General features: G+C 45.1%; 1 protein-coding gene across 9 annotated transcripts in view; it reads right to left on the bottom strand.

The window, feature by feature from the left end:
• Positions 1-26,239, bottom strand: part of COBL (cordon-bleu WH2 repeat protein) — a 264,711-nt gene that overhangs the window by 16,497 nt on the left and 221,975 nt on the right. For 8 of the 9 annotated variants that reach the window (XM_027124111.1, XM_027124116.1, XM_027124113.1 and 5 more), the window contains one exon: positions 12,334-12,643. The exons of the other annotated variant lie outside the window; for it this stretch is intronic. In XM_027124111.1, the coding sequence (XP_026979912.1) occupies positions 12,334-12,643 (310 nt within the window). The remainder of the gene's footprint in view (positions 1-12,333; positions 12,644-26,239) is intronic. 9 annotated transcript variants of the gene reach the window in all.

Genomic DNA, 26,239 nt, shown 5'->3' with positions numbered 1-26,239 from the left:
ACAGCGGGGGGCCACACAGTGCCCTCCAGTACCTCATGCAGCCTTCCCACGCGGGGACCTACTTGGGGCTTTTTTGCCCAGATCATCCTATGATAAACCTCACAAGCCGATATAAAGCAGGTGAGGTCCTTATCGCTGCTTCACAGAGAGGCAACTGCGTGAGCTCAGGATGGCGCAGCCCAAGCTCACAGGGGTTCCAGAACCGGGGAGGGCTGGCCACGTATGTATCCAGAGGTGCCGCGTGGTGCTGCCACCCGGGCATCCAGGGAGATGTCCCCCCCTCCCCCCAAGGAGAACTGGACCTTCCTTATCTGTGTCCCTGGACAGCGGCATCCACAAGACAACGGCTGCCAAAGCAATTTGAAAGCAGCCTTTGCAAAGGCTCTTGTCTCCGTTTTCTTGCTGTGCCAAGAACAGAGACACATATGGGGTGATTGTCACTCTTCAGTGAAAGCTGAAGGTCTTTCCCGCTGACCGTTAAAATCGAGGACCGATTTCCATCATTACTAATCAGGCCGAGATAATGATGCTTGAAATATGCTTTGTACCATCCTCACTTACGTAGCAAAGTTTGTGTTCTGATAAATGAGCCTTTCTTACTTGGTGATCGTGTCTCTTTGGAGCCAGGAAGTGGCTTCCAGACCCGTCTCAGCTAATGTCCTCTGACACGGCAAACAAAGAGCGTTGGCCGAGATCTGTGTGGCTGTGGACCAACTAACAACGACCATGGGAGGCTCAAGGCTGCGTTTCCTGTTGCTTTTGCCCCAAGACTTAATTGAATGCATTTACTAAACTTGTGTTTTTCTCTTTCACGGAATGTGGTGGTTTAAATAAATCTCATTTAAATATTCAATAAAGTGTACGGCAGAGAAAAAAAATGGAAAGGGCTCTATAAAACAGTGTTTGAAATGGAAAACAGAGCACTTTTCAAATGCTGCCTCCTACTTTAAGTTGTTTAAAGTCCAGCCAAACAAAATTATGTCTATACTTTTCCTTCAACGTATTTGCCTTTCCTTCAAAGTATGCAAAATCACACTGTTCCATGGGAACAGAATGATATTAATAAGAATTAAAAACTATAGCACAGGGAACTATACTCAGTATTTTGTAACAACCAATAAGGGAAAAGAATCTGAAAAAGAATGTATATATACACATATATATATGTGTATGCATATATATACATATTCACTTAGTTGTATCCCTGAAATTAATACAACATGGTAAATCAACTATACTTCAATAAAAACTAAACTAAACTAAAATAATGCACCCTTTGAAGAAAAAGAATTAAAAAGTAATTTAGAAGTTCCACTGATGATATTATTTCATAAAGCGTACACTGGAGAAAGAAGATCACCCCAGACTGACGACAACTCCGTGAATCTGAGACTCTCAACTTGTTGCTCCTGGTGTTACCTGGAAAGCAACGGGAATGTGGACATCCAGAAGCAAAAGCATAGCTTTAACTCTGCAGGAACTTTGGTTCATTAGCCTCACTTTTGATAATTTGCCTTAAGAAAATAATGCTATGGAAGGAAAAACATAAACACCAGCATGTTCATCATATTCACGGGGAGGTCTCTACAGCTTCCGGCAGCAGGGAGTGCCCCCCGTCACGCATCCTATGATGACCATGCCATGTAGGTGGAAACACAGATCGCTGCTTAAGCTGGCATGTCACGTGAAGAAATCAAGACATGCAACTCCACACAGGATGGTCATGATGCTCGAAAAGTAACCTGTGTCTGTGGACAAGGCTGAGGCAGAAACCCAGGCACCATCGCCGACCAGTGTGACTTGTTGAAATGGATGGATTACGGCAAATATTTCATACTTTTTTTTTTGAAGTATGCTCATTTTGGTACAAAGCAGCTTGATTGATAAGGCAATGTTTGAAATGGGCAACATCTAAAATGATCCTTTGGTCCTCTGATGAGTACTAATTCTTTTATGAAAAGCCATTTACGTGTGTGTGATACCATGTCCAATACACGTGGCATGTTGTGTTTATAATTTTAGTTTGTTCTGAGTACCCAGCAATCCCTGAGATGATCCTAAACCAGTGTGTGACAATCTAACTCCTCAAGGAGGCACTGCAGCAAGGCCTGAGCCAGCCCTTCCCCACGCTCCTCCCACCCATGCTCCGGCCTGAGCTGCCTGGTCTAACCATCAGTGGCCAAGCTCAGGGCTTCAGACCTGTTCTCCGTCTCACCTCCCGTCAGGCCCCCTGTGAAGTCCGGGGTCCCTACACCGCATCCCCTGCCTTCCACCTGGCTCAGCCTGCCTGCCCGCCCCTTTCCTCCGTCTGCCTCTTGTACCTGTCCCAGGTTTGTCCCAGATGCTCAGCTCCACACTCCGCTGACACATCCCACCCACCTCTCACCTGACTTTGCTCTTGACGCCCCAGGGTGCACCTGGTTCACCGGGGCCTTGCCTGTCCAGGAGGAGAGAGTGGACACGTGACAGAAGCCACCGGCCTTGGGAGCGCTGTGGAGGGAGGAGCCCAGGTCCTTGGCCGGTGCTTTCCCCAAGGCTGCCGAGCACCTTCGGGGCGGGGCAAGGCCAGGCCTGTGGACCACTTGGCTTCTGCAGCCGGTGCCTCTCCTGATGCGGGATAGGACCCGCCACACTCTGGATTCTGGGTGAATGGTTCATCTGGCAAAAGCCCAAACCAGTGTGATGTATGTATTATGCTTTCCAATGTACAGCTTCAGGAGGGGGAGACTTAGCAGAATTTGCTTTTCCTTCCTCACCCACCCCATCCGCTTCTCCTCAAAGGGCTGCCGATGGATTACAGCTATTCCTCTCTCCCTGTAACAGCCAGCTGGGAGCACTTGGTCCCTGGGCTTGGAGGGCAGCTTCTGTGGGCTCAGCAGGAGGGCCCTCCTGCGTGCCCCTGAAGAATCACAGTTGGCCAGAAGCATTAGCACCTCTTTTCAGCTGAAAGTCAACTGCGCAGATGTTCCTTTCCCAGGCATCATTCCTTACGCCCAACACACACCCCACTCTAAGATAGACAGTTTCTTATGGACAGTTTGTTTTGGCTTAAGACCAAGGAAATGAAGGGCAAACAAGCAGCACAGGCATTCCGATACCAGCTGCACGTGTTGGAGAAACCTCACCGGGAGCCTGGCCTCCCACGGTGGTCACTCTGCCAAGGCCACAGCCACGGACAAGCCACTGCTGCCTAACGTCTGAGGCTCAGCCGGCCTCAAGCGGGAGTCTTCCCGGAAGTGGAGCAGCCTCAGGGGTGGGGTCTGGCGACGGCCCCACCCACTCCCATGGGAGACACAGCAGTCACGAGGAATCAGTACCTGGGCAAACAGGTGCTTTTTCATTTTTTAAAAAATTTTATATGAGAAAGAAGAAAGCACGGGCTGCTTCTGCCCCATTCCAGCACATCAAGTCATTTTTCTTTTTGATGTGGCTAGGAAAGTTTCTTTAGGTAATTTACCCAGTCGCAGAAAACAAGCAAAGTCTGAGAGGAAAAAGATGCCCTTTTCATGTTCAACGGCTGACAACAACCAAACCAACCCATGCGATTTCAAAACAGTTACTTGATAAACTAAAGGTAAGAAGCCTGGGAAAAGAGATGGCTGATGACAGTAATATGTGCTTAACTTCCCCATTCCGTGTACAAATGGTCCTGTATTTATAAAGCTTCAGAGTTCTAGAACAACGGGGTCCAACAGAAATGTCATGTGAGCTACACATGTAATTTAAAATCTTTTTGTAGTCACATTAAAAAGGTAAAAAGTAAGCAAGATTATTTTTTCATTAAATAATGTTAATTTTCCTTAACTTTAATTAGTATACTCTAACTCAACATTTAACCCAAATTAGTATCGTCATTTCCATATAATTAATATTAAAAAGTTCATTTTTTCACATGTTTGGTGCAATTGCACTCTCACAGCACATCTCAATTTGGGCTACCCATCCGGCGGGCTCAGGAGCCAAAGTTAGCTGGTGGCTACTGTACCTACAGCATAGTTCTCCAAGATCTTAATGTTTGTAAATACTCCTCTGTTAGTGCAGTTACAAAGTTTCAGGGTTCTGAAAGGTATTAAATGTTTCTAAATGCTCACTTGGGCACAAAGTTCCTGTAGTTACAAAATTGCAGGGTTCCAGAAGGCATAAACTATTTCTAAATGTTTCCTGTGGTCACAAAGTTCTCATAGTTACAAAGTTTCAGGATCTAGAATATATAAAATGTTTCTAAATGATGCTAGAGTCACAAAGTTCCTTCCTATAACTACAAAGCTGCAGAGGTCTAGAAGGTATAAAACATCTCTAAACGCTCCTAGGTCACAGAGCTCCTCTAGTTACAAAGTTCCAGGGCTGAAAAGCCAGGACCGGAGCCCAGCTCCTCCACCCATGACCTGCGCGTTCTCAGTTCCATAAGCGTCTCGAAATCCTCAGCCCTGCAGATAAGAGAGACACAGCTTGTCGCTTCCACAGCCCTCACGTCCACCACTCACGGACAGGTGGGGGCGGAGAAGGAGCTTACGGATTGCCAGGCGGAAGGTGGGCAGGCAGCGGACAATACAGGGAGACGCCCTTCCCCTGGAGAAGCTACAGTTTCTGTCTTTTGAGGCTCTACGCATGATTTCAGTGTGGTTCTACTGTTAAAAAAAAAACAGAGCCTGCAACCCACTTACCCAATCTGTCTCACTGACTCCTTACAGAATTTCTGCGGAACTAGTGTCCCCCAAAGGGATCCCAGGACTGAGAGCTTCACAGTACTGATCGCACACAGTATGATACACAGATGGATAAGTTGCCTGATTACAGCAAGATTGCCTTCAGGATTCGAGAGTTTAGAAATAGTGCTAGCCTCTCCCCCATCTATCTATCGGTACACAAATGTGTACTTTTCAAACATATGCATATGTTCTTTTCAAACATATGCATATGTTCTTTTCAAACAAAGATGTTATAAATAGTTTAATGAGGCAGATGGTCAGAGGTAGACACAGGTTATAAGGATTTCCAATAAATCAAGTTTCTATCCTTCCTCAGGCAGTTTTAAATAAACAACATCAACAACAACAATAATAACACCAGCCACCAATTTCTGAAGGCTGGCAATATGTTAGGCACTGTTCTAGGGGATGGTACTGCAGATCTCGACTGGACTGACAAGAAAGTAGAAGTGAGAGGTCAATCCCCCAAACTACAATGAGGCGTCACCTCAACTAGTCAGAATGGCCGTCATCAAAAATTCTACAAATAACAAGTGCTGGAGAGGGTGTGGACAAAAGGGAACCTTCCTGCACTGTTAGTGACAATGTAAATTGGTGCAGCCATTGTGGAAAACAGTATGGAGGTTCCTTAAAAAAACTAAAAATAGAATTACCATATAATCCTGCAATCCCACTCCTGGGCATGTATCTGGAGAAAAACATAATTTGAAAAGATACATGCACCCCCTATGTTCATAGCAGCACTATTCGCAATAGCTAAGACTTGGAAGCAACCTAAATGTCTGTTGACAGATGAATGGATAAAGAAGATGTGGTACATATATACCATGGAATATTACTCAGCCACAAAAAGAAAATGAAATAATGCCATTTGTAGCAACATGGATGGACCTAGAGATTATCATGCTAAGTGAAGTTGGCCAAAGATCTCATGATATCACTTATAAGTGGAATCTAAGAAAAAAAATGATATAAATGAACTTATATGCAAAACAGAAATAGACCCAAAGATATAGAAAACAAACTTGTGGTTACCAAGATGGTAAAGGGGGGAGGGATAAATTAGGAGTTTGAGATTAACAGATACACGCTACTATATTTAAAACAGATAACCAACAAGGACCTACTATATAGAACACAGAACTACACTCAATATTTTAATAATATTTTAATAGTAACCTATAAGGAAAAAGACTATGAAAAAGAATATATATATATATATATGGACTTCCCCTGTGGTGCAGCAGTTAAGAATCTCCCTACCAATGCAGGGGACATGGGTTCGATCCCTGGTCCGGAAAGATCCCACATGCTGTGGAGCAGCTAAGCCTGAGTGCCACAACTACTGAGCCTGTGCTCTAGAGCCCACGAGCCACAACTACTGAGCCCACGTGCCACAGCTACTGAAGCCCGCGTGTCTAGGGCCCGTGCTCTGCAACAAGAGAAGCCACGACAAAGAGAAGCACGTGCACTGAAACGAAGAGTAGCCCCTGCTCACCGCAACTAGAGAAAGCCCACGTGCAGGAACAAAGACCCAACGCAGCCAAAAATAAAATAAATAAATTTAAAAGAAGAATATATATATATATATATATATATATATATATGTATGTATGTATCACTTTGTTGTGCACCTGAAACTAACACAACATTGTAAATCAACTATACTTCAATTTAAAAAAAAGAAGTGAGAGATCAAGTCACTGGCCCAGGGCACCGTCACCAGCAATAGGCAGGGCAGATATGATGCCAGGCAGTCTTCACATCGTGTTGCTCTTTAAGTATTAGGAGAGTTGGCCTGGGTCATACACGAAGGAAAGATGCAGCTGGAAGGAGATCTTTCATGGGTGACACAACTCCCACCCAGGGCAGGACTGTGTGGAAGCCACTCCTAGGTGTCCCCACCATGAGGGGCAATCCCCACATGGGCCGAATTCTTCCTGAAGGAGATTATTTACCGGCTGTGCTAAATTTAGAGGAAGACTCTTGGAATTGGATGTCCCACTTTCAGGGTCAAGTTTGAATTGAGGGCATAGATTTATTTTGCAATGAAAACTATAATTGGATCTAATCAAATGACTTGATGGAAAACATACCATTTTCAGATCACAGCACACAAAGCACACTCTAATCGTTCCCAAGCCTTCACCCTTGCTCTCTTTAGAAGACTGGTATTTATCCTTGAGACTTTTCAATTCAAAATCTTGGCTGTCAGGGCATTCGGTGGAGCCCAGCCAGCGCTGCCCTTGAGGAAGTTGGAGCCGTGGCAGCGAGGAGCAGAGCCTCCAAATTCAGTGCATGAGCAGGAGACGTGCACTTTGCCACTAGACCGAATAGTTTAAGAAAAACGCTTTCAGCTGAAGCCAACCCCGCAGACGCTCTTTGGACAGGCTGCAGGAGCTCTGGTGCAAAGAGTCCTTGCCTCCAATTTGTCAAAGGGGGACCCCAGGCAATTCCAGCCAAAGAAGTCTGGATGAATTTGCTATCTGCAGAATAGCAGATGGCAGAGAGAGGAGAAACAGCCCAGCAAACTAGAACTTTACAGACCTTACAAACTGGGGCCTTTGCAGGTCACAAAGGTTCTTCCACTCTTCCCTCCAACACTGAATGCATCTCCGAGTATCAGAGGGGTGGCGATAGTACGGGGCACCCTGGCAAAGTTGAAAACCACAAACACTCCTTATTTCCACTGGGAGCTGGCGCCACAGTGGAGATTCTGCAAGCTGAGGGTGTCTGAGACTGTTGGGGACAGCTTCACCACCCGTCAGAACCCGTGTCCCACGTGCAGAGACCGAGCCATGCCCATCATGGCAAAGGGTAACTTATGGTCCTGAGCCTCTGGCGTCCGGCATTCCAAGGGTGGAGAGGCCTCACTGTCATAGCCAGGTCCTGGATCATCACAGGAAGAACACCCATCCTGGGAACACAAATGCCACCTTAGGATGAGCTGCAGAATCCAGGTGTCAGAATCAGTGCTGGGCAGAGCCAGGAGGTGGAGTCAGGGCCCAGCAGTAGCACCAAGATCAGGGTGGCCTTCAAGTGGCCCCTTCAAGTGGCCTCCCTTTCTAAATGTGGTCCAGGGGCATCCATCTCACGGCACAGGAAGGGAAGAGCTGGCAGGCTGACTGAGTACACATCTGCCCTTGTCACCAGGCCTGTCCTCTCCTGGGACAGCAGGGTATCAGAAACCACGTTCTTTGTTACTGTTTCTCTCAATCACTGAACTCGTGTGCCCCTGGGCAGTGTTCCGCTCCGGGGCCCTTTCCAGGTGGCCGAGGTCAAGACCACACCTCCATGAACAGTGGTGGGCTCTGCTCTCAGGACATTTCAGCTTGATTCTGGGCTACCAACCCCCAAGCACGGGTTATCATCTCATTGAACTTGACCCTGGGCCAGTCTGGACACCTGCAGTCATCTGCTCCATTGTGGATCACACAAATTTTGCAGACTTGCTCTCTGGGCCAGGACCGGTCGGCCCCTGAAGACTCTCCCCACCTTCCCCTTCCCCTTCAGGCTTTTTGCTGTCCCAACTCTCAATGCCCTATTCTCAGACAGGGCCTCAGAGCAGATCACTGGAATGCACCATGTTCACCAGAAGCAGTGTATTCTCTCTCTCTCTCTCTCCATGTATCTGAGGTGTGTATTTGGAAATGCCGTAAGTGTGACAGTGCAGAAGGGGGATGACCTAGGACAGCATCTCCCAAGTGGTGCTCAGCGGAACACTCATTCTAAAGGATATTAAGAGGCAGGCAGAGGGGAAAATTTACATATGTTGCTTTACTGCAGAATTTGTAAGCGACTTTATACTCTCCTCTTCCAAGAGAAGAATGTGGAACTTCCCAAATATATTGTGAAGCGATATTTTTCAAGAGATACATCCCAGGAGATACCCGAGTAATTGTAGCGATTCCAAAGTTGGCAAATGAGTGCGCAGAGGAGGACGGACCAAGGCATCCAGCCGTCAGTGGAGCGCACATCTGGGACTGGCCTGCCCAGCATGTAGATGTGTTTTGTTTGGCCCTGAAAGTCTGAATTGGTTGCCAAGATTTAAAATTTGGGAGGCCTAACTCTCTCAAATGGGGAGGGGACTGGATTCTGGATGGCAGGTGGGTCACAGCCCTTGATGAACCACCCATCCTCCCGGCTACAACATAAGGGCCGTCTCCACGTGGGGACCTTGTCCATCTTTTCGTCTTTCCAGCTCCTGTCCCATCCTAGACCCAGTGCCCACCGCAGTGCATCAGTACCGTTTGTATCCAAGGAGGGAACTGAAATCAGCCTTCGGGGGACAATCTCCGCGTCTGCTACCTGCTTTCTAGTTCCCATCTTCATTTCTTGCATCTGAATATTTTTCAAATTCTAACTTTAAGACTATTCCTCCCATAAACAGAGACTTTCCAAAACTGGAAATGTACCTGGTTGACAAACATATGGGGAAAGCTCAGCTTCAATGGGAATCAGAGAAAAAGAAATTAAAGCAATTAACACTTATAGCCTTTAAAAAAAAACTGGGGAGACCTCACATAGAAATCTAGATTTCTGTCTTCTCTTCCAACGCTGGCCACGCTGGGTCTGTAAATTCCTCAGGGCAACAACCGTAAGGAAGCTGTGGGGCTGCCCTCTTTAGAGAAAACTTGTGCTTTGCCCCATGCTCTGTGGCCTCTGAGTTTGTAACCCCTGCTTTCCACAGTAGGCACGGATTAAGTAATCCTGAAATTTATTGAAAGTTATGCATTTGGACCTAAAGATGTGATACACCATGCTGAAGCCTCTGAGTATGTCTAATTGGTAATGGAGACAACTCTTGTTGAAAAAGAAAAACCTACAGATATTCCATGAAAAATCATGGGCAGAGAGTTGATCCCATTTCTGAGGCAAATAATGGAACAGCACAGACAGGATTGAGGAGTTCAGCGATCATCTTCAACTTCTTTTGACTCTAAAGCCCAAAAAAGGCAAGTTGGTGTGCCATGAAAATTCACGGTGCTCTGGTCCCTAAACTAACTGTGTGACTTAGTCAATGGGTCCCACCCAATGGCTATTCAAGAGGCACTGAGCATGTGCACAGGTACCCAGGGGCTCCCACACCTGTGACAGGTAGGAGGCGTTATCTGCACAGATATAAGCAAAACTCGAGGCTCAGCAAAGTTAGGAGGACCCTCAAAGGCCAAGCAACTAGTTAGTGGTGGTGGGATTCCACGTGGGTCAGTCAGGGCCCAGAGTCCCCGCCCTCCCCCCAACACTACTCTCAAATTCAGTGGCACCCCAGAGACGAGGGCAGAAAAACATGACCTGCTCCCTGTTTGGATAAAGCGTCAGGTTCCAAGACCCCGTGATTATCCTGGCCGTGGCTGCAGACAACAGTACCATACTTGAACAGAAATCAGCAGGATTTTACATCTGGTCAACACCAGCAAAATCCACTGGGACTTTTGTAGGAGCATCCCTGGGGCACCGAGGTAACATGTCTGATTAGTTTCAGATGCAGAGCTCAGGGTGTGCAATCCCAACGCAAACCAACTGAACAGACCTGAGGATTGCTGTGAAGCTCCTTTCCTTTATGTTTGGGTGGACTCTGAAGGAAATGCCCTAGTTTTTCTCTGCAAACAGGCCAACCTCAGCTCAATGCACCCTGTTCGGGGCAGAGGCAAAACGGACCAATGGTCACCTTCTAATTTCCTGTCCAATAAAATATGAACTTGGTCTTGGAATTGTCCTTAAGATTGAAGAGCTGTACTTGAACATTATTAGAGGGTGTATACAGCCACCTGGGGAAATGCTCGTGATAAACTGTTGGCTAAAAATAAACCAAAATAAAATAGTATTGACACTACAGTTACATTAAGCAGACAGAGACTCGTGTGTTCATTTAGACAAAGCTGAAAAAAACATGAAAAATACAAAGGCATTCATTCATTTTGGTGATCAACTTATGCTTTTTTTTTTTAAAAAAATCTACTTTATTTCTATTAACGTTTCTAAAACATTGCGTGACTGGTTCTTAAAATTATCTAAAAGGTAAGAAAAAGGAGATTATCACACTAAGTGAAGTAAGCCAGTCAGAGAAAGACAAATATCACATGATATCACTTATATGTGGAATCTAAAAGAAGAAAAAAGATACAAATAAACTTATTTCCAAAACAGAAAGAGACTTACAGACATAGAAGACAAACTTATGTTTACCAAAGGGGAAAGGGAGGTGGGGGGAGGGATCAATTAGGATGTTGGGATTAACATGTACAGACCACTGTGTATAAAATAGATAAACAACAAGGACTTACTGTATAGTACAGGGAACTCTACTCAATATTTTGTAATAACCTATAAGCGAAAAGAATCTGAAAAAGAATAGATATATGTATGAATGAATCACTGTGCTATACACCTGAAACTAACATGATATTGTAAATCAACTATACTTCAACAGTAACAAAAAAAAGAAGGATGAGCTGCCAGGAATTAACCTGCCTTTCTAACTAAGAATGAAGAAAGGAATTATGACAGACTGGTTCTGGTGCAGAGACAGATTAACCAGTCTATGGAATGAGTGCAAGTAACAGACCGACGTGTATACGGAAACTGGACAGAGGACCAACGTGGAGCTAGGAACCAGCTAGGAAAAATAGATCCCTTCTTGACACCACGCCCAAAAATAAACTCCAGGTAGACAAGAAGCCCAAATGTCAGAAAGCAATGCTAAAACTTTTACAAGAAATTCAGATAATCTTTAGTCCTTTGTGGTATGAGAAGGATCTCTCAAATATTCAAATATCATATACGTTCAGGAGAAAAAGGACAAATTCAACACTATTCAAATCAAAAAGCAGTTTTCATACAACAAAATAAAACAGTTGAATTCAAGCCACTGTCTTAGAGATTCTTTGTGTGTAAATAACTGTCTAAAGAGAAATTAACGGTTAAAAAAAAAGTAATGTCCCAATTTTAAAAAAAAAGAAGGTTATGAAAAGACAATTCATAGAAGAGGAAACTGAACTGGTCATACACACATGACAAGATGCTCATCCTTACTGATCAGAGTATTGTATCTTAAAGCCACACGAAATGCCATTGGGCACCTGTATGACTACAACGCCCATTAATCCCCGTATCGGTGGATGTGGAGTGGCAGGCCACTACAAACGGGACGGCTGGAGGACGTGGACACCAGGTCACCATTTTGGAGAGCAATCTGCCAATATTCCAAAAAGTTGCAGGTGAGTTTTCTCTGAAGGTCTAATAATTTCTCTTCTCGAAAAGCTCTGTGTATAAATGGAGACCTATGTATGACGTGCTTATTGATTCCAGTGGTGAAAAACCAGAGCAACCCAAGTGTCCATTCATTAAGAAATGGATACATAAGTGAACTAACAACACATACGTCATCAGGGATAAATCTTCAACACATGATGTCGAGTGGAAAACTACACTCAGAGTATGGTACCATCTATATAAAAGGTACAAACAAACAAGCCAATACTATGCATTATTTGTAAATACCTGCAGAGCTAGAAAGAGCATGAAGACAGAACTATGGAGAACAAGTCCCCAGTCAGGGTGCGGTGACCTCACAAGTATCGGTTGGGTCACCAGGATGAAAGACCTCCCTCCGTCCATGACTCACCTCAGATGCCAGTTCCCAGGGCTACTCCTCTCCCACGAGGGGCTTTTCTGGGGGCCCAGTTCTGGGGTCCCAGCCAGGTCCTGGTCACTGCAGTCTTCCTGGTCTGTGGCCCATTTGTCTTTGGATTTCGTGCTGTCGTGTTGGGAATCCAGGGACACGATGTCCGAGGGGGAACTCATCACTCCCGAGTCCTCTGTTGTGTCCTCTGAGGCAAAGCAGCTACCAACAGACACAGTCTCCTCGGCCTCCGACGGCAGTGCTGGGACCCCGTCCACAGCGCAGGGACCGCCAGGCCCCAGGGGCAGGCTCACTGGACGAGACACATAAGGGCAGGTCAGGCAACGCTCCGGTGACTTCCCCACTGCCTGACTCATCTGAAATCTGGAATTTGGGGTGCGAGGGAGGACCCCTCACACACACCACTTCCCTCTGGACACATTTTAACTTGGAAGGAGTTGCGTGCATATGTGACTGAGAGCAACATTTTCCCTAAAAAAATCACCCTATTTTGAATTAACCTTTGGAATTGTTATCCTGTACGTGACTACAAGCAAACAACATTAAAAAATTCAAACTAACGACATGGTGAATGCAATTGTTTCTAGTCTGACCCTTGGTTTAACAGAAGTTGTTAGAAAACGAGTTCTTTGGAGAAACTAGGGGTTTTCAAAATAGAAACAAACTTTGAAAAAACTCATCTTGTTCGGGAACTTCTAACTTCCCAGGAACGTGTACAATTTGGCTTTAAATATTAATGACAGTCATTGCCAGCATCTGGCTTTCTCTTTATTTTTACTTGTGAGAGTTCGATCTGGTTTAAATAAGAGATGCTCGTAGAAGAGAACCCGCAAGTAAAATGTAGCAGAATGAGAACAAAAGTGTTCTTGGATGAGGTCACTGTGCCCTGAGCACTGAATGTGGTTCAGGGCAGCAGACGGCATAGGATGCACCGATTGTAACTTTCTGCGGAGGCGCGAGTTCATTCCCTCAGACTCTAATCGTGACGATGGGGCACTGCGGCCACGCGTCACATCTGTCCAGCTATTCCGAGGGACAGTAAGTGTTAGGAGAGTGTGGGCACCAATTTCCCCCTTAATGGGCTGTGAGGTTGAAAACTCCATGCTTGGAGAAGAATCCCCCTAATATTGAGGTGGTAGGACAGGAATATAGAACTCCGGACCAGCCTCAGACCAGAGGTGCTTTTTAAATTGAATGTAGATATAGATTTTAAACCTCAAGGCATAGGATCTAAGCACTGCTTATGGCCATCCAGGAAATAAGGACTGTGTTGTGCTGTAGTTTCAGTGTGTTTTGTTTGAAAAGCGCTCCTCCAATAAGTAAATTGCTGGATGCCTGAAATGAATAAAGGCTACACACATGTCGAGTGCAGACTCCACAGACTCATGCCCTGATAGACAAGTGACATCATAACACCGTCAATACACACTCAACACCGTCAATATTTTAACTGGACAGCAGACTAGAGACACAGAGTTAACAAAACCAAAAGAGCACTGAGGAGAAAATTCCCGGAGCTGCTGGTTTCTTGGAGATCCCAAACAGTAAAATAAAAGGACAAGATCAAAACAACAGAAACAAAGGAACCAGACATTTCACAAAAGAGCTCACAAATAAAGATCAGAAACAAGGGAGGAATTGTTTAGAGAAGCAAAGGCACAAGGCAATGTGTCTGAATGCAGTGAATGCTTCTGAACAATGACCTCTTTCTTCTAGCTTTCTTCCTGGCTTTTGTTGCAAGACTCTTAATTAGAGGGCAAATCCGGAGAAGAAACACTGCCTATGGATTAATACCACCCAAGCCTTTTCTGCCGTGGGTCTGCTGAGAAGCTGTCACACCTCGGATGTTGTGTGCTGGCTACTCTGTCCACACAGCCAGCGACTCTGCCGGAGATGTCACTCCTGGACGCTCCTGCCATCCAGAGAGGGCAGGAGGGAGGGAGGATGGAAGGATGCTCGGAGCACCGGGCAGGTCTACCAGCTAGTAAGAGAGATGAGCTCCTGCTAAGGCTCAAGCCTCCTGTGAACCACTTCCGAGAGTGCTGTCAAATCCGGCATGGATTTGAAGATGGGAATGGACATCCCCACGAGGCTCTGTACCGGGGTCAGTGTTAGTTTGTTTTCAGGCCGTTTCTGATTCTCTCCGCAGTCTGCGCTGTCAGCCTGAGACTCTTTTGCTTGGAATCAGACATCCCCATCTGCTCCCTTATTATCTTTTCTCTTTTCCACTGGTTCCTATTATTAACCTCATGAACTATAACATGTTTTGACAATTTCTGTTGGAGATGATGGAGCAGGAAACTGCTTTTTCTTTATTGATTCTAAACAGAAGCCTAAGACACAAAAGGAAAACTTGGAGCTGCTTGGCCTCAGGTCCTGTCCTGCAGATCCTTCTGTGCAGCCCACTTTCTGGCCTCACTCAGCCCCTGAGGGTTTCCACCAAGCCAGTGGTCCAGGGACCCAGCCTGAATCCCAGAGCCCGGTCCAATTTCTACTCAGAACTTTGAACAACCCTTTCCCCTTTCTGTAAAATAAGCATGACATCCCTTCTAGAATTCTATCCTTTGAAATTCCAAATCCAAAGACAGGATGTAAACATTTTTGACAGTTGACTGGTGACTAATTAGGAATCTTAAAAGAAAAAAAGCATGGCCTTTTTTCCTCTCTGCTATTTTCCGTCACCCCTAAGAGTAAGTCGCTCTTTTTGAGTTGATTAATGCGTTGGCAAGTTCGCTCTTCTCTTAAGGCGTGAACAACCTTTTTGAACTGAAGGGTTATTATTGCGGGATTTTTGCAAATGTGGAAAAACACAATTTGTCTTTAGCAGATGCCAAATATAAATTCACGATTACATTCTCTTCCAGATAAATAGCCACAGAGCCCGAGTCCAGAATATTAACGCTTCCATTGTTCTCCACCTGAATTACATAATCCCATGGCTCAAACGCCATTACAGCTAAATGAGAGCAAAAATTCTCGAGCTCAGGCGTAAAGCAGAAAGAAGAAGAAAGTGCTAACTGAAGGCTACTAATTCTTCAGGTTGAACACAATCATTTCAGTTTGGCATGAGTTCCATCGAGTTTTTCTTTTACAAAGTCACCAAAGACAATTTCTAACACCAAATGTAAATATCTTCTGGGTATTTTGGTAATGGATTCATTTTTATTAGTTTATTAAATGCAAATGAAAGCTCTTGTATGATATGATATTGTTTATTTGCTGGTCATTATGAAGGGAGATTTGTCAAGAGTCAGTTTCCCCAGGCTTATCCGCCCAGAGAAAATGTCTCATCGAAAGACTAACCTCAAAAAAAAAAAAAAAAAAAAAAAAAGCCATGAGGGGCTTCCCTGGTGGCGCAGTGGTTGAGAGCCTGCCGATGCAGGGGACACGGGTTCGTGCCCCTGTCCAGGAAGATCCCACATGCCGCGGAGTGGCTGCGCCCATGAGCCATGGCCACTGGGCCTGCGCGTCCGGAGCCTGTGCTCTGCAACGGGAGAGGCCACAACAGTGAGAGGCCCACGTACCGCAAAAAAAAAAAAGTTAGAGAGCCTAGTAAGGTACTCTTGGCCTCAATCAATCTATATTTCTCCAAAGCCTGAACCATAACCCTAATCCTAGCATCCTAACGTGCCTGTTAGAGACACAGAGAAAATCCCAGTTTCACCCGTGTGAAGACAAGCCTGCTCTCCGCTTGCCATTCTTTGAAAACATATATAGAAAACAGCTGCTGCTTCTATCCATCTGCACTGCCCCCTCCCTGTTTGTGCTACGTGAGTTCCTCCTTCCGGGAGCTAACCTAGTTCTCAACAGCTGGGCCAGTCTAACTGCCCCCTCACTACTCCTGGCCACAGGGCACGGATGTGAGATGTGGGTCATGGATGTGACCCAAACATGGTCAGTTGATACCGTGGTCCAAAGATGGGCACGTTTCCTAAGCTGGACCAATCAAGGCCTTTCTTGGGGCCTTCTGGCCAGAGATACTGGGCAGGTGGTCTGCTTGGGCTGAAATCCATGGAGTAGGAGGGGTCCTGGATAAATGACAGTCTTCTGGACCAGCGTGTGGAGAGGGCTTGTCCACAGACAGAGAAGAGCACAGACCTAAGACAGCGCTTGGGCTTGGGGACCCCACCATGTCCGTAATAAGGATTCATCTCTTAAAATTCCCAGGTATGTGAGCAAAAAAAAAAAAAAATCTCACAAAACCCATTCTTTTGTAACTCCTTCAATACATGTTTCTTGGAATTAGATAGTCTTGTCTAACAAATGTCTAAATTGCCCTGATTTCTGCATGAAGTACACACACACACAGAATTTCATATTATGGTGTTTCCATGACAGGAACTTTTATTTTAAAAAATATATTAAAGGTGACAGCTGCATATCATGTTTCCCTTTCCTGGATTTATCTTCCATTATTCAGATTACACATTTGAGTAATTCTATTTTCGGAATAATCTGGTTTAGGATCTAGTTTACTCTCTAAGCCCTCTTGTGTCTTCACAAGGTTGTCTGCATTTAATCTTTCACTGTCAGTATGGCTAAAATGAAGTCAGATTCAGATCAAAATCCTTCTTCCTCAAGATTGAATTCTCAGCACCACTGTTGTCTGGCATCCCACCTCACAGATAAGAACCCAAACGCTAGCATGATTCTTTCCAACTATAAATAACCTTATCTCTAGAAGCTAGTAAGATTTTCCTCTTTACCCATGTATATCAAAAAATTCACCAAAATGTGTCTAATTTTGTATGTCTCTGAGGATATGTATTAATTTCCAAGAACTTTTGGAAGTTCTTTTTTTCATGTGTTTTCCAATACTAGCTTGCTCTTGTTTTATGTATGTAATAATCTGTTAAAATTTTCTGAAGCAATAACAACAAATATTTAAAGTTCTGCTCTGTTGCCTAAATTAGCCCTACTTCCTCTGGAGTTAGTTCCTCTAATCAGTTTGTGGTCCTTCCTCCACACACTGAAAAAAAATTTTGTTTAGTGATTCTTGACTGTGCTAAATGATGGTGTCAGTAATGTCAGGAACTAGATTTCTTTTGTACACGTGACCATCACTGTTGCCTTAGGAGAGAGCAGAAAGCCTTACGGCAGATTGGGCTGAGCAGATTCCCACAGGGAATCTGCAGGGAGGAAAGTTGCTTTCTGGGGAAGACTACGCCTGGATGCGGTGGCCAGTATCTCTCAGCAGCCATAGTGCCGACTTTGGTTGACGGTTCTTAGACCCAGTTCCGCCACATTGAAACTGAAGTTTCATATTATTTTCACGTGCCTATTTTATTTAGCAAATAGCTAAAAGAATTCCTCCTCCACGCTGATGTCACGGTTTTAAGAGTAGCCTAAGATATTAGACCACTGGCTAACAACGATCAGATATACAGTTCAACATCAATATTTGAAACCATATAATGGTAGTTGGGTTTTTGATATTCTGCAATGTCCAAATAACTCCTTATTTATCCAGTGTCCTCTGCAGTATGAAAATAATTATTCCTATTTTGCAAATTATAAAAGAAGTCCCAGCCAACAAATGATTTCATGTATCGCTGATAGTACGTGTTACAGAAACATACTTTGCCAGGCCCATAAACAGGACAAGTCTATTCAAAATCACACAAAAACACATCCTAAGCAAAAGTCAATTTGAGGTTCTTGCGCCAAGAAAATGTGAAATGAATCTTGCTGAGAATACCTACATTTACATTTTTCTACACCAAAAGATTGTCTTCCATGTCCTATGGAACAAATCTTGGTTCCATTTGTCCAGAGATTTCAATATATTCTAAAATATTTTTGAGAAAAAAAGCCAGCCCTCTCTTACATATGTATTTCTGGGGCCTCACTCTGGGGATCAGGATAGTTTCCGTTGTCAGGAACAAAGCTGATGCTTCAGTTCGCTTCATCAAAATAGAAACCCTGGCTCCAGGTTGTCTAGCATATTAAAGCATGGGAGCTGTGTTTAATCAACAGCTCAGAAAAGGTGACATTTAGGGACTTGCCAAGTTACTAAACTGAATGAGCTACGATTCAGGTCTGTCATGAAGTACAGGTGAGCCCCCTGCCTTCTGAGGCAGGCAATCCAGGAAAAATATCGTCTGTTTCTCTGCTAGATTCCCTCAAGTCCTATCCCTTTATCATTAGAACTCTAGAGAACGAAGTATGTGGCCCACTTTTGCTTAGTTTTCTGTAATGCACTGTTCAGCCATTGCTACTGACTTAAAATGACCAAATGAAGAACATTTTCGTATCTTATGTAGAACTGCTGTTGGAGATATTATCTATCATAGTACTCAGTGTCTTTTATAGAAGCATCCACTTTAATTTGTCCTAAAATTTAGATCTTCCTTTCCCCCCCCTTTTAGTGAAATGAATGCCTGCTGTTTGACTGGGTGTCTGCCCACCTCGCTTTTCTGCCTTGGTGCCCAGGAGGGTCAGAAACATAGTTAGTCTTTACTAGGACCTTTGCATGGGTTCTACCCCACACATCCTGCTCTTCCCATCACATATACCTCTAAGCTCTCTTGGTGTTTATTCTTAACCACTTTAGGAAATAAGGATTTTTAAAATAGCATTTTTATATATATATATATATATATATATATATATATATATATATATATATACACACACACACACGTACATATGTATATATATGTTATACACACATATAATTATATAATATAAAATAGACAATATCTTTTTATTATTTTGAGTTATTTAAAATAAGAAGTATTGGGGAGGTGGCCAAGATGCTGGACTGCAAAGACCCTGAGTTCACCTCTCTCCACAGGCACACCAAGATTGCAATTACCTACAGAGCAAGCATTTGTGAGAACAACCTGCAGACTAGCAGAAAAAAATTTCCACAACTAAAGATACAAAGAAGGCACCACAATGAGATGGGCAGGAGGGGTGGAGATGTAGTAAAGTCAGAACCCACACCCCTGGGCTGGCGACTCACAAATGGGAAGAGTATCACAGCTCAAAGATGGTGGGGTCCGAGACCCACACTGGGCTCCCCAGCCCAGGCGTCCTGCACCCACACAACCACCAGAATGTCTGGCTCGGTTAAGATGGCTTGCCCAGTGACCCCTCTCCCCAAGGAGTTTCTGATTCAGTGGTTCGGGCTCAGGGCTGAGAACAGCATTTCTCACATGTTCCCAGGTGGTGCTGAAGCCACCGGTATAGGTCTACACTGGGGGAAGCCCTTGCCTGAACACCTCGCCAGGGCTGCCCGGCCAGCTGAGGGCAATCTGCAAGCCTGTGTATCACCCCACCCTCCTCAGACCAAAACCCCTTCATTGTTTTGCTCCAGAGACAGCAGCTTCTCCAACAAGGGCCCTGGAGTTACTGAACAGACCACTTTTCAAAACAGACATTCAGTCCCTGCATTCTGAGTGTCCTTCTCTTTCTAAACTGTTAGACTCTACTTTCTGTCTCAATGCCCTTCCTGTGTCTCCCGTTTCATGGGAAGGCACCACAGGATGCCCTCAGCAGAGTTAAACGTGCCATTTTCCTCAAGACAGCAGAGCAAACATAACTACTTGTGGAAACTGTATTAGAACAGTTTCAGAAAGGCAGAGTGAGGAAGTGACACAAAACATCCCAAATGCTTGTAAAATACGCCCAAGACGAGAAGGAAAGGGCTAACTCTGGGGGCGGGGGAGCAGGCAGGACTCCCGGTGTCCTGCTTTGAGGCAGAAGGCATCTCGCACACAGAGCACACGAGATGGGGTCTGGAGATGCTGGGGAACACAGACGCAAGGCAGCAACGAGACCCACAGGTCGCTGTGTCCAAAGGCTGTCACAGAGCTAGTGGGAGGCACCTCCAAAAGTCACCTGGGGAGCAGAGGCCCTCGCAATGATGGAGCCAAAGTCTGAGTCTACAGGGCTGTGGTCCCTGCATCTGCACGTCATCCCCATGCCTCAGCCCTGCCAGCTTAGCCAGACGATGCAGTTATTTTTGCCTCATTAACTATTTGTATAAGTTGCCTGACGTTTGGGACCGACTGAATAGGATAGATGTGAAGACGGTGTCTTCAAAATGTCACCTGGGTCTGGACTAATGTAGCAAACATATTTTTATTTATTTATTAATTATTTTTAGTTTTATTTATTATTGAAGTATAGTTGATTTACAGTGTCGTGTTAGTTTCAGGTGTACAGCGAAGTCATTCAGTTATACATATGTGTACACATATATATTTATATATATATATTCTTTTTCATATTATTTTCCATTATGGCTTAATGTAGGGTACTGAGTACAGGTCCCTGTGCTGTATAGCAGGCCCCTCTTGATTATCTGTTTTAGATACAGTAGGGTGTTAATCCCATATGCCTAACTTATCCCTTACCCTCACCCTTCCTTTTTGGTAACCATAAGTTTGTTTTCCATGATGGTGAGTCTGTTTCTGTTTTGTAAATATGTTCATTTGTATCATTTTTTTTCAGATTCCACCTATAAGTGATACCATATGATATTTATTTTTCTCTTTCTTCACTTAGCATGATAGTCTCTAGGTCCATCCATGTTGCTGCAAATGGTATTATTTCATTCTTTTTAATGGCTGAGTAATATTCCATTGTATGTAAGTACCACATCTTCTTTATCCATTCATCTGTCAATGGACATTTAGGTTGCTTCCATGTCCTGGCTATTGTAAATAGCACTGCAATAAACGTTGTGGTGCACGTATCTTTTTGAATTGTGGTTTTCTGCAGATATATGCCCAGGAGTGGGATTGCTGGATCATATGGTAGCTCTATTTTTAGTTTACTAAGGAACCTCCATACTGTTCTCCATAGTGGCTGTACCAACATTTTTAAATATTGAAGAGACTCTGATAGGTGCTGGTTTCAAGATACATTCTGTATACAAATTTTAGAAATCATAAAATGCTAATATGCCAGCAAAAGTGAGTAAGGAAAAGCTGAGTGACTAATAACAATGCTGGTGTGCTGTGCTCCTCTGGACACTTACGCACACATGTAGCAAAGTCGCTACCTCAAAGCCACTCAGACACAGTACAGAGCAGTGAGCATACAGATAATGACAAGTGACACCGTGATTTCCCCCCGAGCCTCCTCACCAGAGTCCTGCCTGCCTTGGAAATGGCATCTTCTCGTAACAAAAGTGAGATCAGTGTCAGAGCCCGTCATTTTAGGAAACCTGTACAGAATTGTTTCCAGCCTTGTCCACAGCCAACAGACCACAGCCAGTAAATGAAACCTTTCACACGCAGACCACCTGTCTAACTCACAATTACAGTGGCCCCCAAATAATTTGGCTTTATGGGCCAGAAAGCATTGGCCTCAGCAAAACCTGCCAGTACCCAGAATAACCTCCTAGGAGATGCTGGGCTCCAGCCTCAGTTTTCCTCACCTGCCCCAGAGTCCAAGCTGGGAGCTGCCCCCTGGGAAGTAAAGCACCTCATCTCCACTCCCACCTCCACGCCCTTCTCTTCCACCCCACTTGGTCTTGGAGATGTCCCCCCAACAGCTGCACTTTACCCGAGTTTTTCTATTAGGATTCTTTTGAGTTTTAAAATAAAGTTTATTTTCTTTTTCTTTAGTATAGCAAGTCCGGAAAACACAGACAATGGTTAGGAAGTAATCACTCATCCCCAGGATTCCTCGTCTTTATTTTTTAGAAGCTTTTAGGATAAATGTAGAACAAAACTTCTTACATATGGGAAGAGAATCAGATGCACACTCCACCATCACGTTTGTGTTCTCAGCTTGTGCTAGCCCAATTTTTCTCCTATATCTTTGTACCAGTTTAAACAATTGGGGGCTGATTCAACCGTGGCCTTGAGAAGATTAGTCCCTACAGGCGTTGACTTTCTCACCTGGAAATGGGGCTGAGCACCATCGTCCCTTATGCAAGGAGCCACCAGGAGACTACATGCAGGTCAAGTCTGAGGACAGGCCTGGCACACACGCAAGCCTCAGCAGATGTAGCTCTTATGATGACGCTGTGTTATTTTGACCCGTCGTCAGTCAGTCTCCAGGCAGATGTAATCATTCATGGGCGTGGTCTCTCCAAAGCTGGCAGGTCTAAGAACAGCCTCCATCGCATGGCGGTTTCAGCAAGTGCAGCCTGAAGACTTTCCCCAAGGATGGCATGTCTCCCAGCCCCAGGCCCAGATGTGCAGGAGGAATGAGGGGGTCCCTGACAAGGGGGCTCCCAGAAGGGACACCCAGGAAGTAGAGGATGTGGAAATTATTTGCTGATCAAAAAGGCTGCTGGGGGTGGAGAGGTGGGAGGACTGGGGCGGGGGGTCTCTGATCCGGCCAAATGGTCCCCAGGTGCACCTGCATCAGGCTCAGTGGCACCAGCTGCCTGGGGGCCCCGTTTGGAACTTCTCTCTTCTCTGAGTGATGTGACCATGGGGACAGCCCGCCCTTGGTGTCTCGGTCCCTAAGTGGAGGGCTGGACACCGGCCCTTCCAGCTGACAGGTGAAGGCGTTCCTGAGATTCTAGCAGGAAATTTTAGCATGTCCGAGCTGACAATCTAACATCCCCTTTGGCCCGTTTCCCTCCTCATTGGTTCACTGGTTTCCTGACGACAGGATTCCCTAAGGTGTCAAACAGACCCTCCTCAGTGCATTTTCCAGGCTGATCCTCTCTGGGGTTGGTGAAAAGTGGAGAGCTAATTCTTTTCCCTGTAAGGCGCAAGTTCTTCCAGCTTTTTAATCCCTCCAGACCAGGTGACTCCGTTCTGCTGGTTCCGGGCACATATTAGGTGATCAGTACGTGCCTTTTCATTCTGAACTGCCATTTTCCACTAGGCTAAGACAGACACGTTTACGTTATAGCTTGAAGGATCTATGTTCCATCAGGGCTAAACAGTAAAGAGGACTGAAATAGTCCTGATTTTATAAAAAGCTTCATTACTTTTCACATGCTTTGAAATTGTTCTGAAAAGTAAAACACACATTTTGCAACTGCCTCATGCATTACTTTAAGTCTGTACAAGTAGCTTTCCCAGTGACAGCTCTGCTGGTTGGATACAACTGCACCAGCACAGCCAGTGTAGATGTCTGGTGCAGCTCGCCCTGATTGTCTTTCTGCTTGAGTGCCCTGCGCCCGTGAGAAGGGGTGGGCAGATGAATGCAGGGACACTGGTGGGAAGGCTGCCTCTCTGATGCCTCCGTGAGCCCTCGCTTTGGAATCCCGAGGCACAGAGAAACCGAGGGGCAAAGGCTTAAGTCAGAGCCCTGGTGTCCAGGCCCCGGGGCTGCCTGCCGAGACTCAGAGGGAGGCTTCCGGTTAGCACAGTGGTTACTACAGCACCGTCACAGCTGGTGGCACTTGGGCCACCATTCCAAGAGCCTCCACTCAACTAGGCCAGTGTGAGACCGGCTCGAGTGAACCCAGATGACACCACAGCCTGTTTACTTCTGGGTTTCATCACCACATGGAAACATGATCGTTCGCCTGTCAGCTTCAGGCACAGCTCAGCATGTGCTGGGAGGCAGCCCTGAGCCTGGCCGGCACCGGGGCCTCCGTCCTGGGGAGGTGGGGCTGTGGTGTCATGGCTCGGCCATCCTGAGGGGCCCAGGCCCAGCCTTACCTCCTAGGGAGCCCTGCATGCCAGGGGAGAGCTGTGGGCATACGCGGAAGTAACCCCAATGCTGTTCTCACCCACCCCCGTCTGCCCAGGCTGTGAGTCACCCAGCAGCTGTTTAAAGACAAGTGGAGAGGACGTGCCCACCTGCAGAGCCCCCTGACCAGGCAGGACACTTCACACTGTAAGAAGCCTCTTCATTCAACTTCAAAGCTTTTGCACAGCAAAGGAAACCACTGACAAAATGAAAAGACAACCTACTGAATGGGAGAAGGTATTTGTGAATGATATGACCAATGAGGGATTAATATCCAACATGTATAAACAGCTCATACAACTCAATGTCAGAAAAACCAAACAACCTGATTAAAAAATGGGCAGAAAAACCGAACAGACATTTTTCCAAAGAGGAAATGTAGCTGGCCAATAGGCACATGAAAAGATGCTCAACATCGCTAAATCATCCGAGAAATGCAAATTAAAACCACAACGAGACATCACCTCACACCGGTCAGAATGGCCGTCATCAAAAAGAACACAAGTAACAAACGCTGGCGAGGATGTGGGGAAAAGGAAACCCTCATGCGCTGTTGGTGGGAATGTAAATTGGTGCAGCCACTGTGGAAAACAGTATGGAGGTTTCTCAAAAAACTAAAAATAGAACTACCATATGACCCAGCAATTTCACTCCTGGGTATATATCTGAAAGAAACGGAAACACTAATTTGAAAAGATACATGCACTCCAATATTCATTGCAGCACTATTCACAATAGCCAAGACATGGAAACAACCTAAGTGTCCACCAACAGATGAATGGATAAAAAAAGATGTGGTACATAGATACAATGGAATACCACACAGCCATAAAAAAGAATGAACTTTTGCCATTTGCAGCAACATGGATGGATTTGGAGGGCATTATGCTTAGTGAAATAAGTCAGACAGAGAAAGACAAATACTGTATGATATCATTTATAAGTGAAATCTAAAAAGTACAACAAACTAGTGAATATAACATAAGAGAAGCAGACTCACAGATGTAGAGAACAAACTAGTGGTTACCAGTGGGGAGGGGGAGGGGCAGGATAGGGGTGGGGAGTGGAAAGTACAGACTACTGGGTGTAAGACAGGCTACAAGGATGTGTTGTACAACGTGGAGAATATAGCCAATATTTTGTAATAACTGTAAATGGAGAGTAACCTTTAAAAATTGTACAAAAATAAAAAAGTAAAAAGTGAAAAAAATAAGTCTCTTCAAAGACAGTTTGTATAGTCATTTAATAGCCTCCTTTAAGGAGGAAGAGAGAAACAGCCCTGCATCATCTGTGTGAGCATATGAAGAAGAAAATCAAACACCTCATTTGAGGTTTATGTGACAACAGAATCTTTACATTTTTCTATTTTTAAAACCGAGGGCTTCAGTTACTTCATCTCTCCAGTTTGACCCAAACTGACGTGTCTACAAGGGCCAAGGGACATCTGTGAGAGATGGAGTGAGGCCAGGCGTGGGGGGCAGGGCACAGGGGACAGTCTATGTCCCTCTAAAATGGGCATCTACTGCTGAGTCTGACAGTTTCTTTCATGATGAACACTGGTGCTGCCGCCTCTAATTTTTCTGAAAAAGCAGAAATCAAGATTTTAAGGCACAATCTCCCGCATGTAAATGCTGGCCACTTCTTCCATAATAGTTAAAATCTGTGGCGAGCTGGCCATCGTTCTAAATGCGTTATAGGTACTCACATGTATAATTCTCAAAACCGACTTTGCTATCAAAATAGAGAAACTCAGGCAAAGAGAAATGGATGAGTGGCCCAAGGTCACCAGCTCTGTTCTGTGCTCCTAAGCCCAGTGCTTGACTTTAGGGGACAAGGTCGGGTTTCCTCTACATCCAGGTTTCCTGGGAGATGGCTCCTGACCATCCAGTCAAACTTGGTGACCCAACCCTCCTTGCTGGTCATTGGTCTGTGCCTTCTAGCTGCAGCCAATGGGTGCGTGGCTCTCCCCGGGCCACAGTGATTGGTTCAGAGCTGTCACATGACTGAGTGTGGGTTAAGAGCCTGCCCAACCTCTAGACTTGCAGGAACCTATATATTTCCTTGTGGATTACACCGGTTTGCGTTGCCTGGTCTGCAAGGCAAAGCATACTAAATGAGTCACCAGCAATGCCCTTCTGGGATTACATCCAAAAGAACAGAAAGCAGGACCTCAAAGTGATCTGTGCACTGCGGCAGTAGTAGCCAAGAGGTAGAAGCAACACAAAAGCCTATCGACAGATGGATGGATAAACAAAATACGGTAGATATGTAC

Source organism: Aethalodelphis obliquidens, unplaced genomic scaffold (genome assembly GCF_003676395.1).
Source record: "Aethalodelphis obliquidens isolate GAN/ISIS:26980383/991018 unplaced genomic scaffold, ASM367639v1 scaffold27, whole genome shotgun sequence".
NCBI classification, from domain to species: domain Eukaryota; kingdom Metazoa; phylum Chordata; class Mammalia; order Artiodactyla; family Delphinidae; genus Aethalodelphis; species Aethalodelphis obliquidens.
The sequence above is the reverse complement of the archived record's forward strand: the minus strand, read 5'-3'. Positions and strand labels throughout refer to the sequence as shown.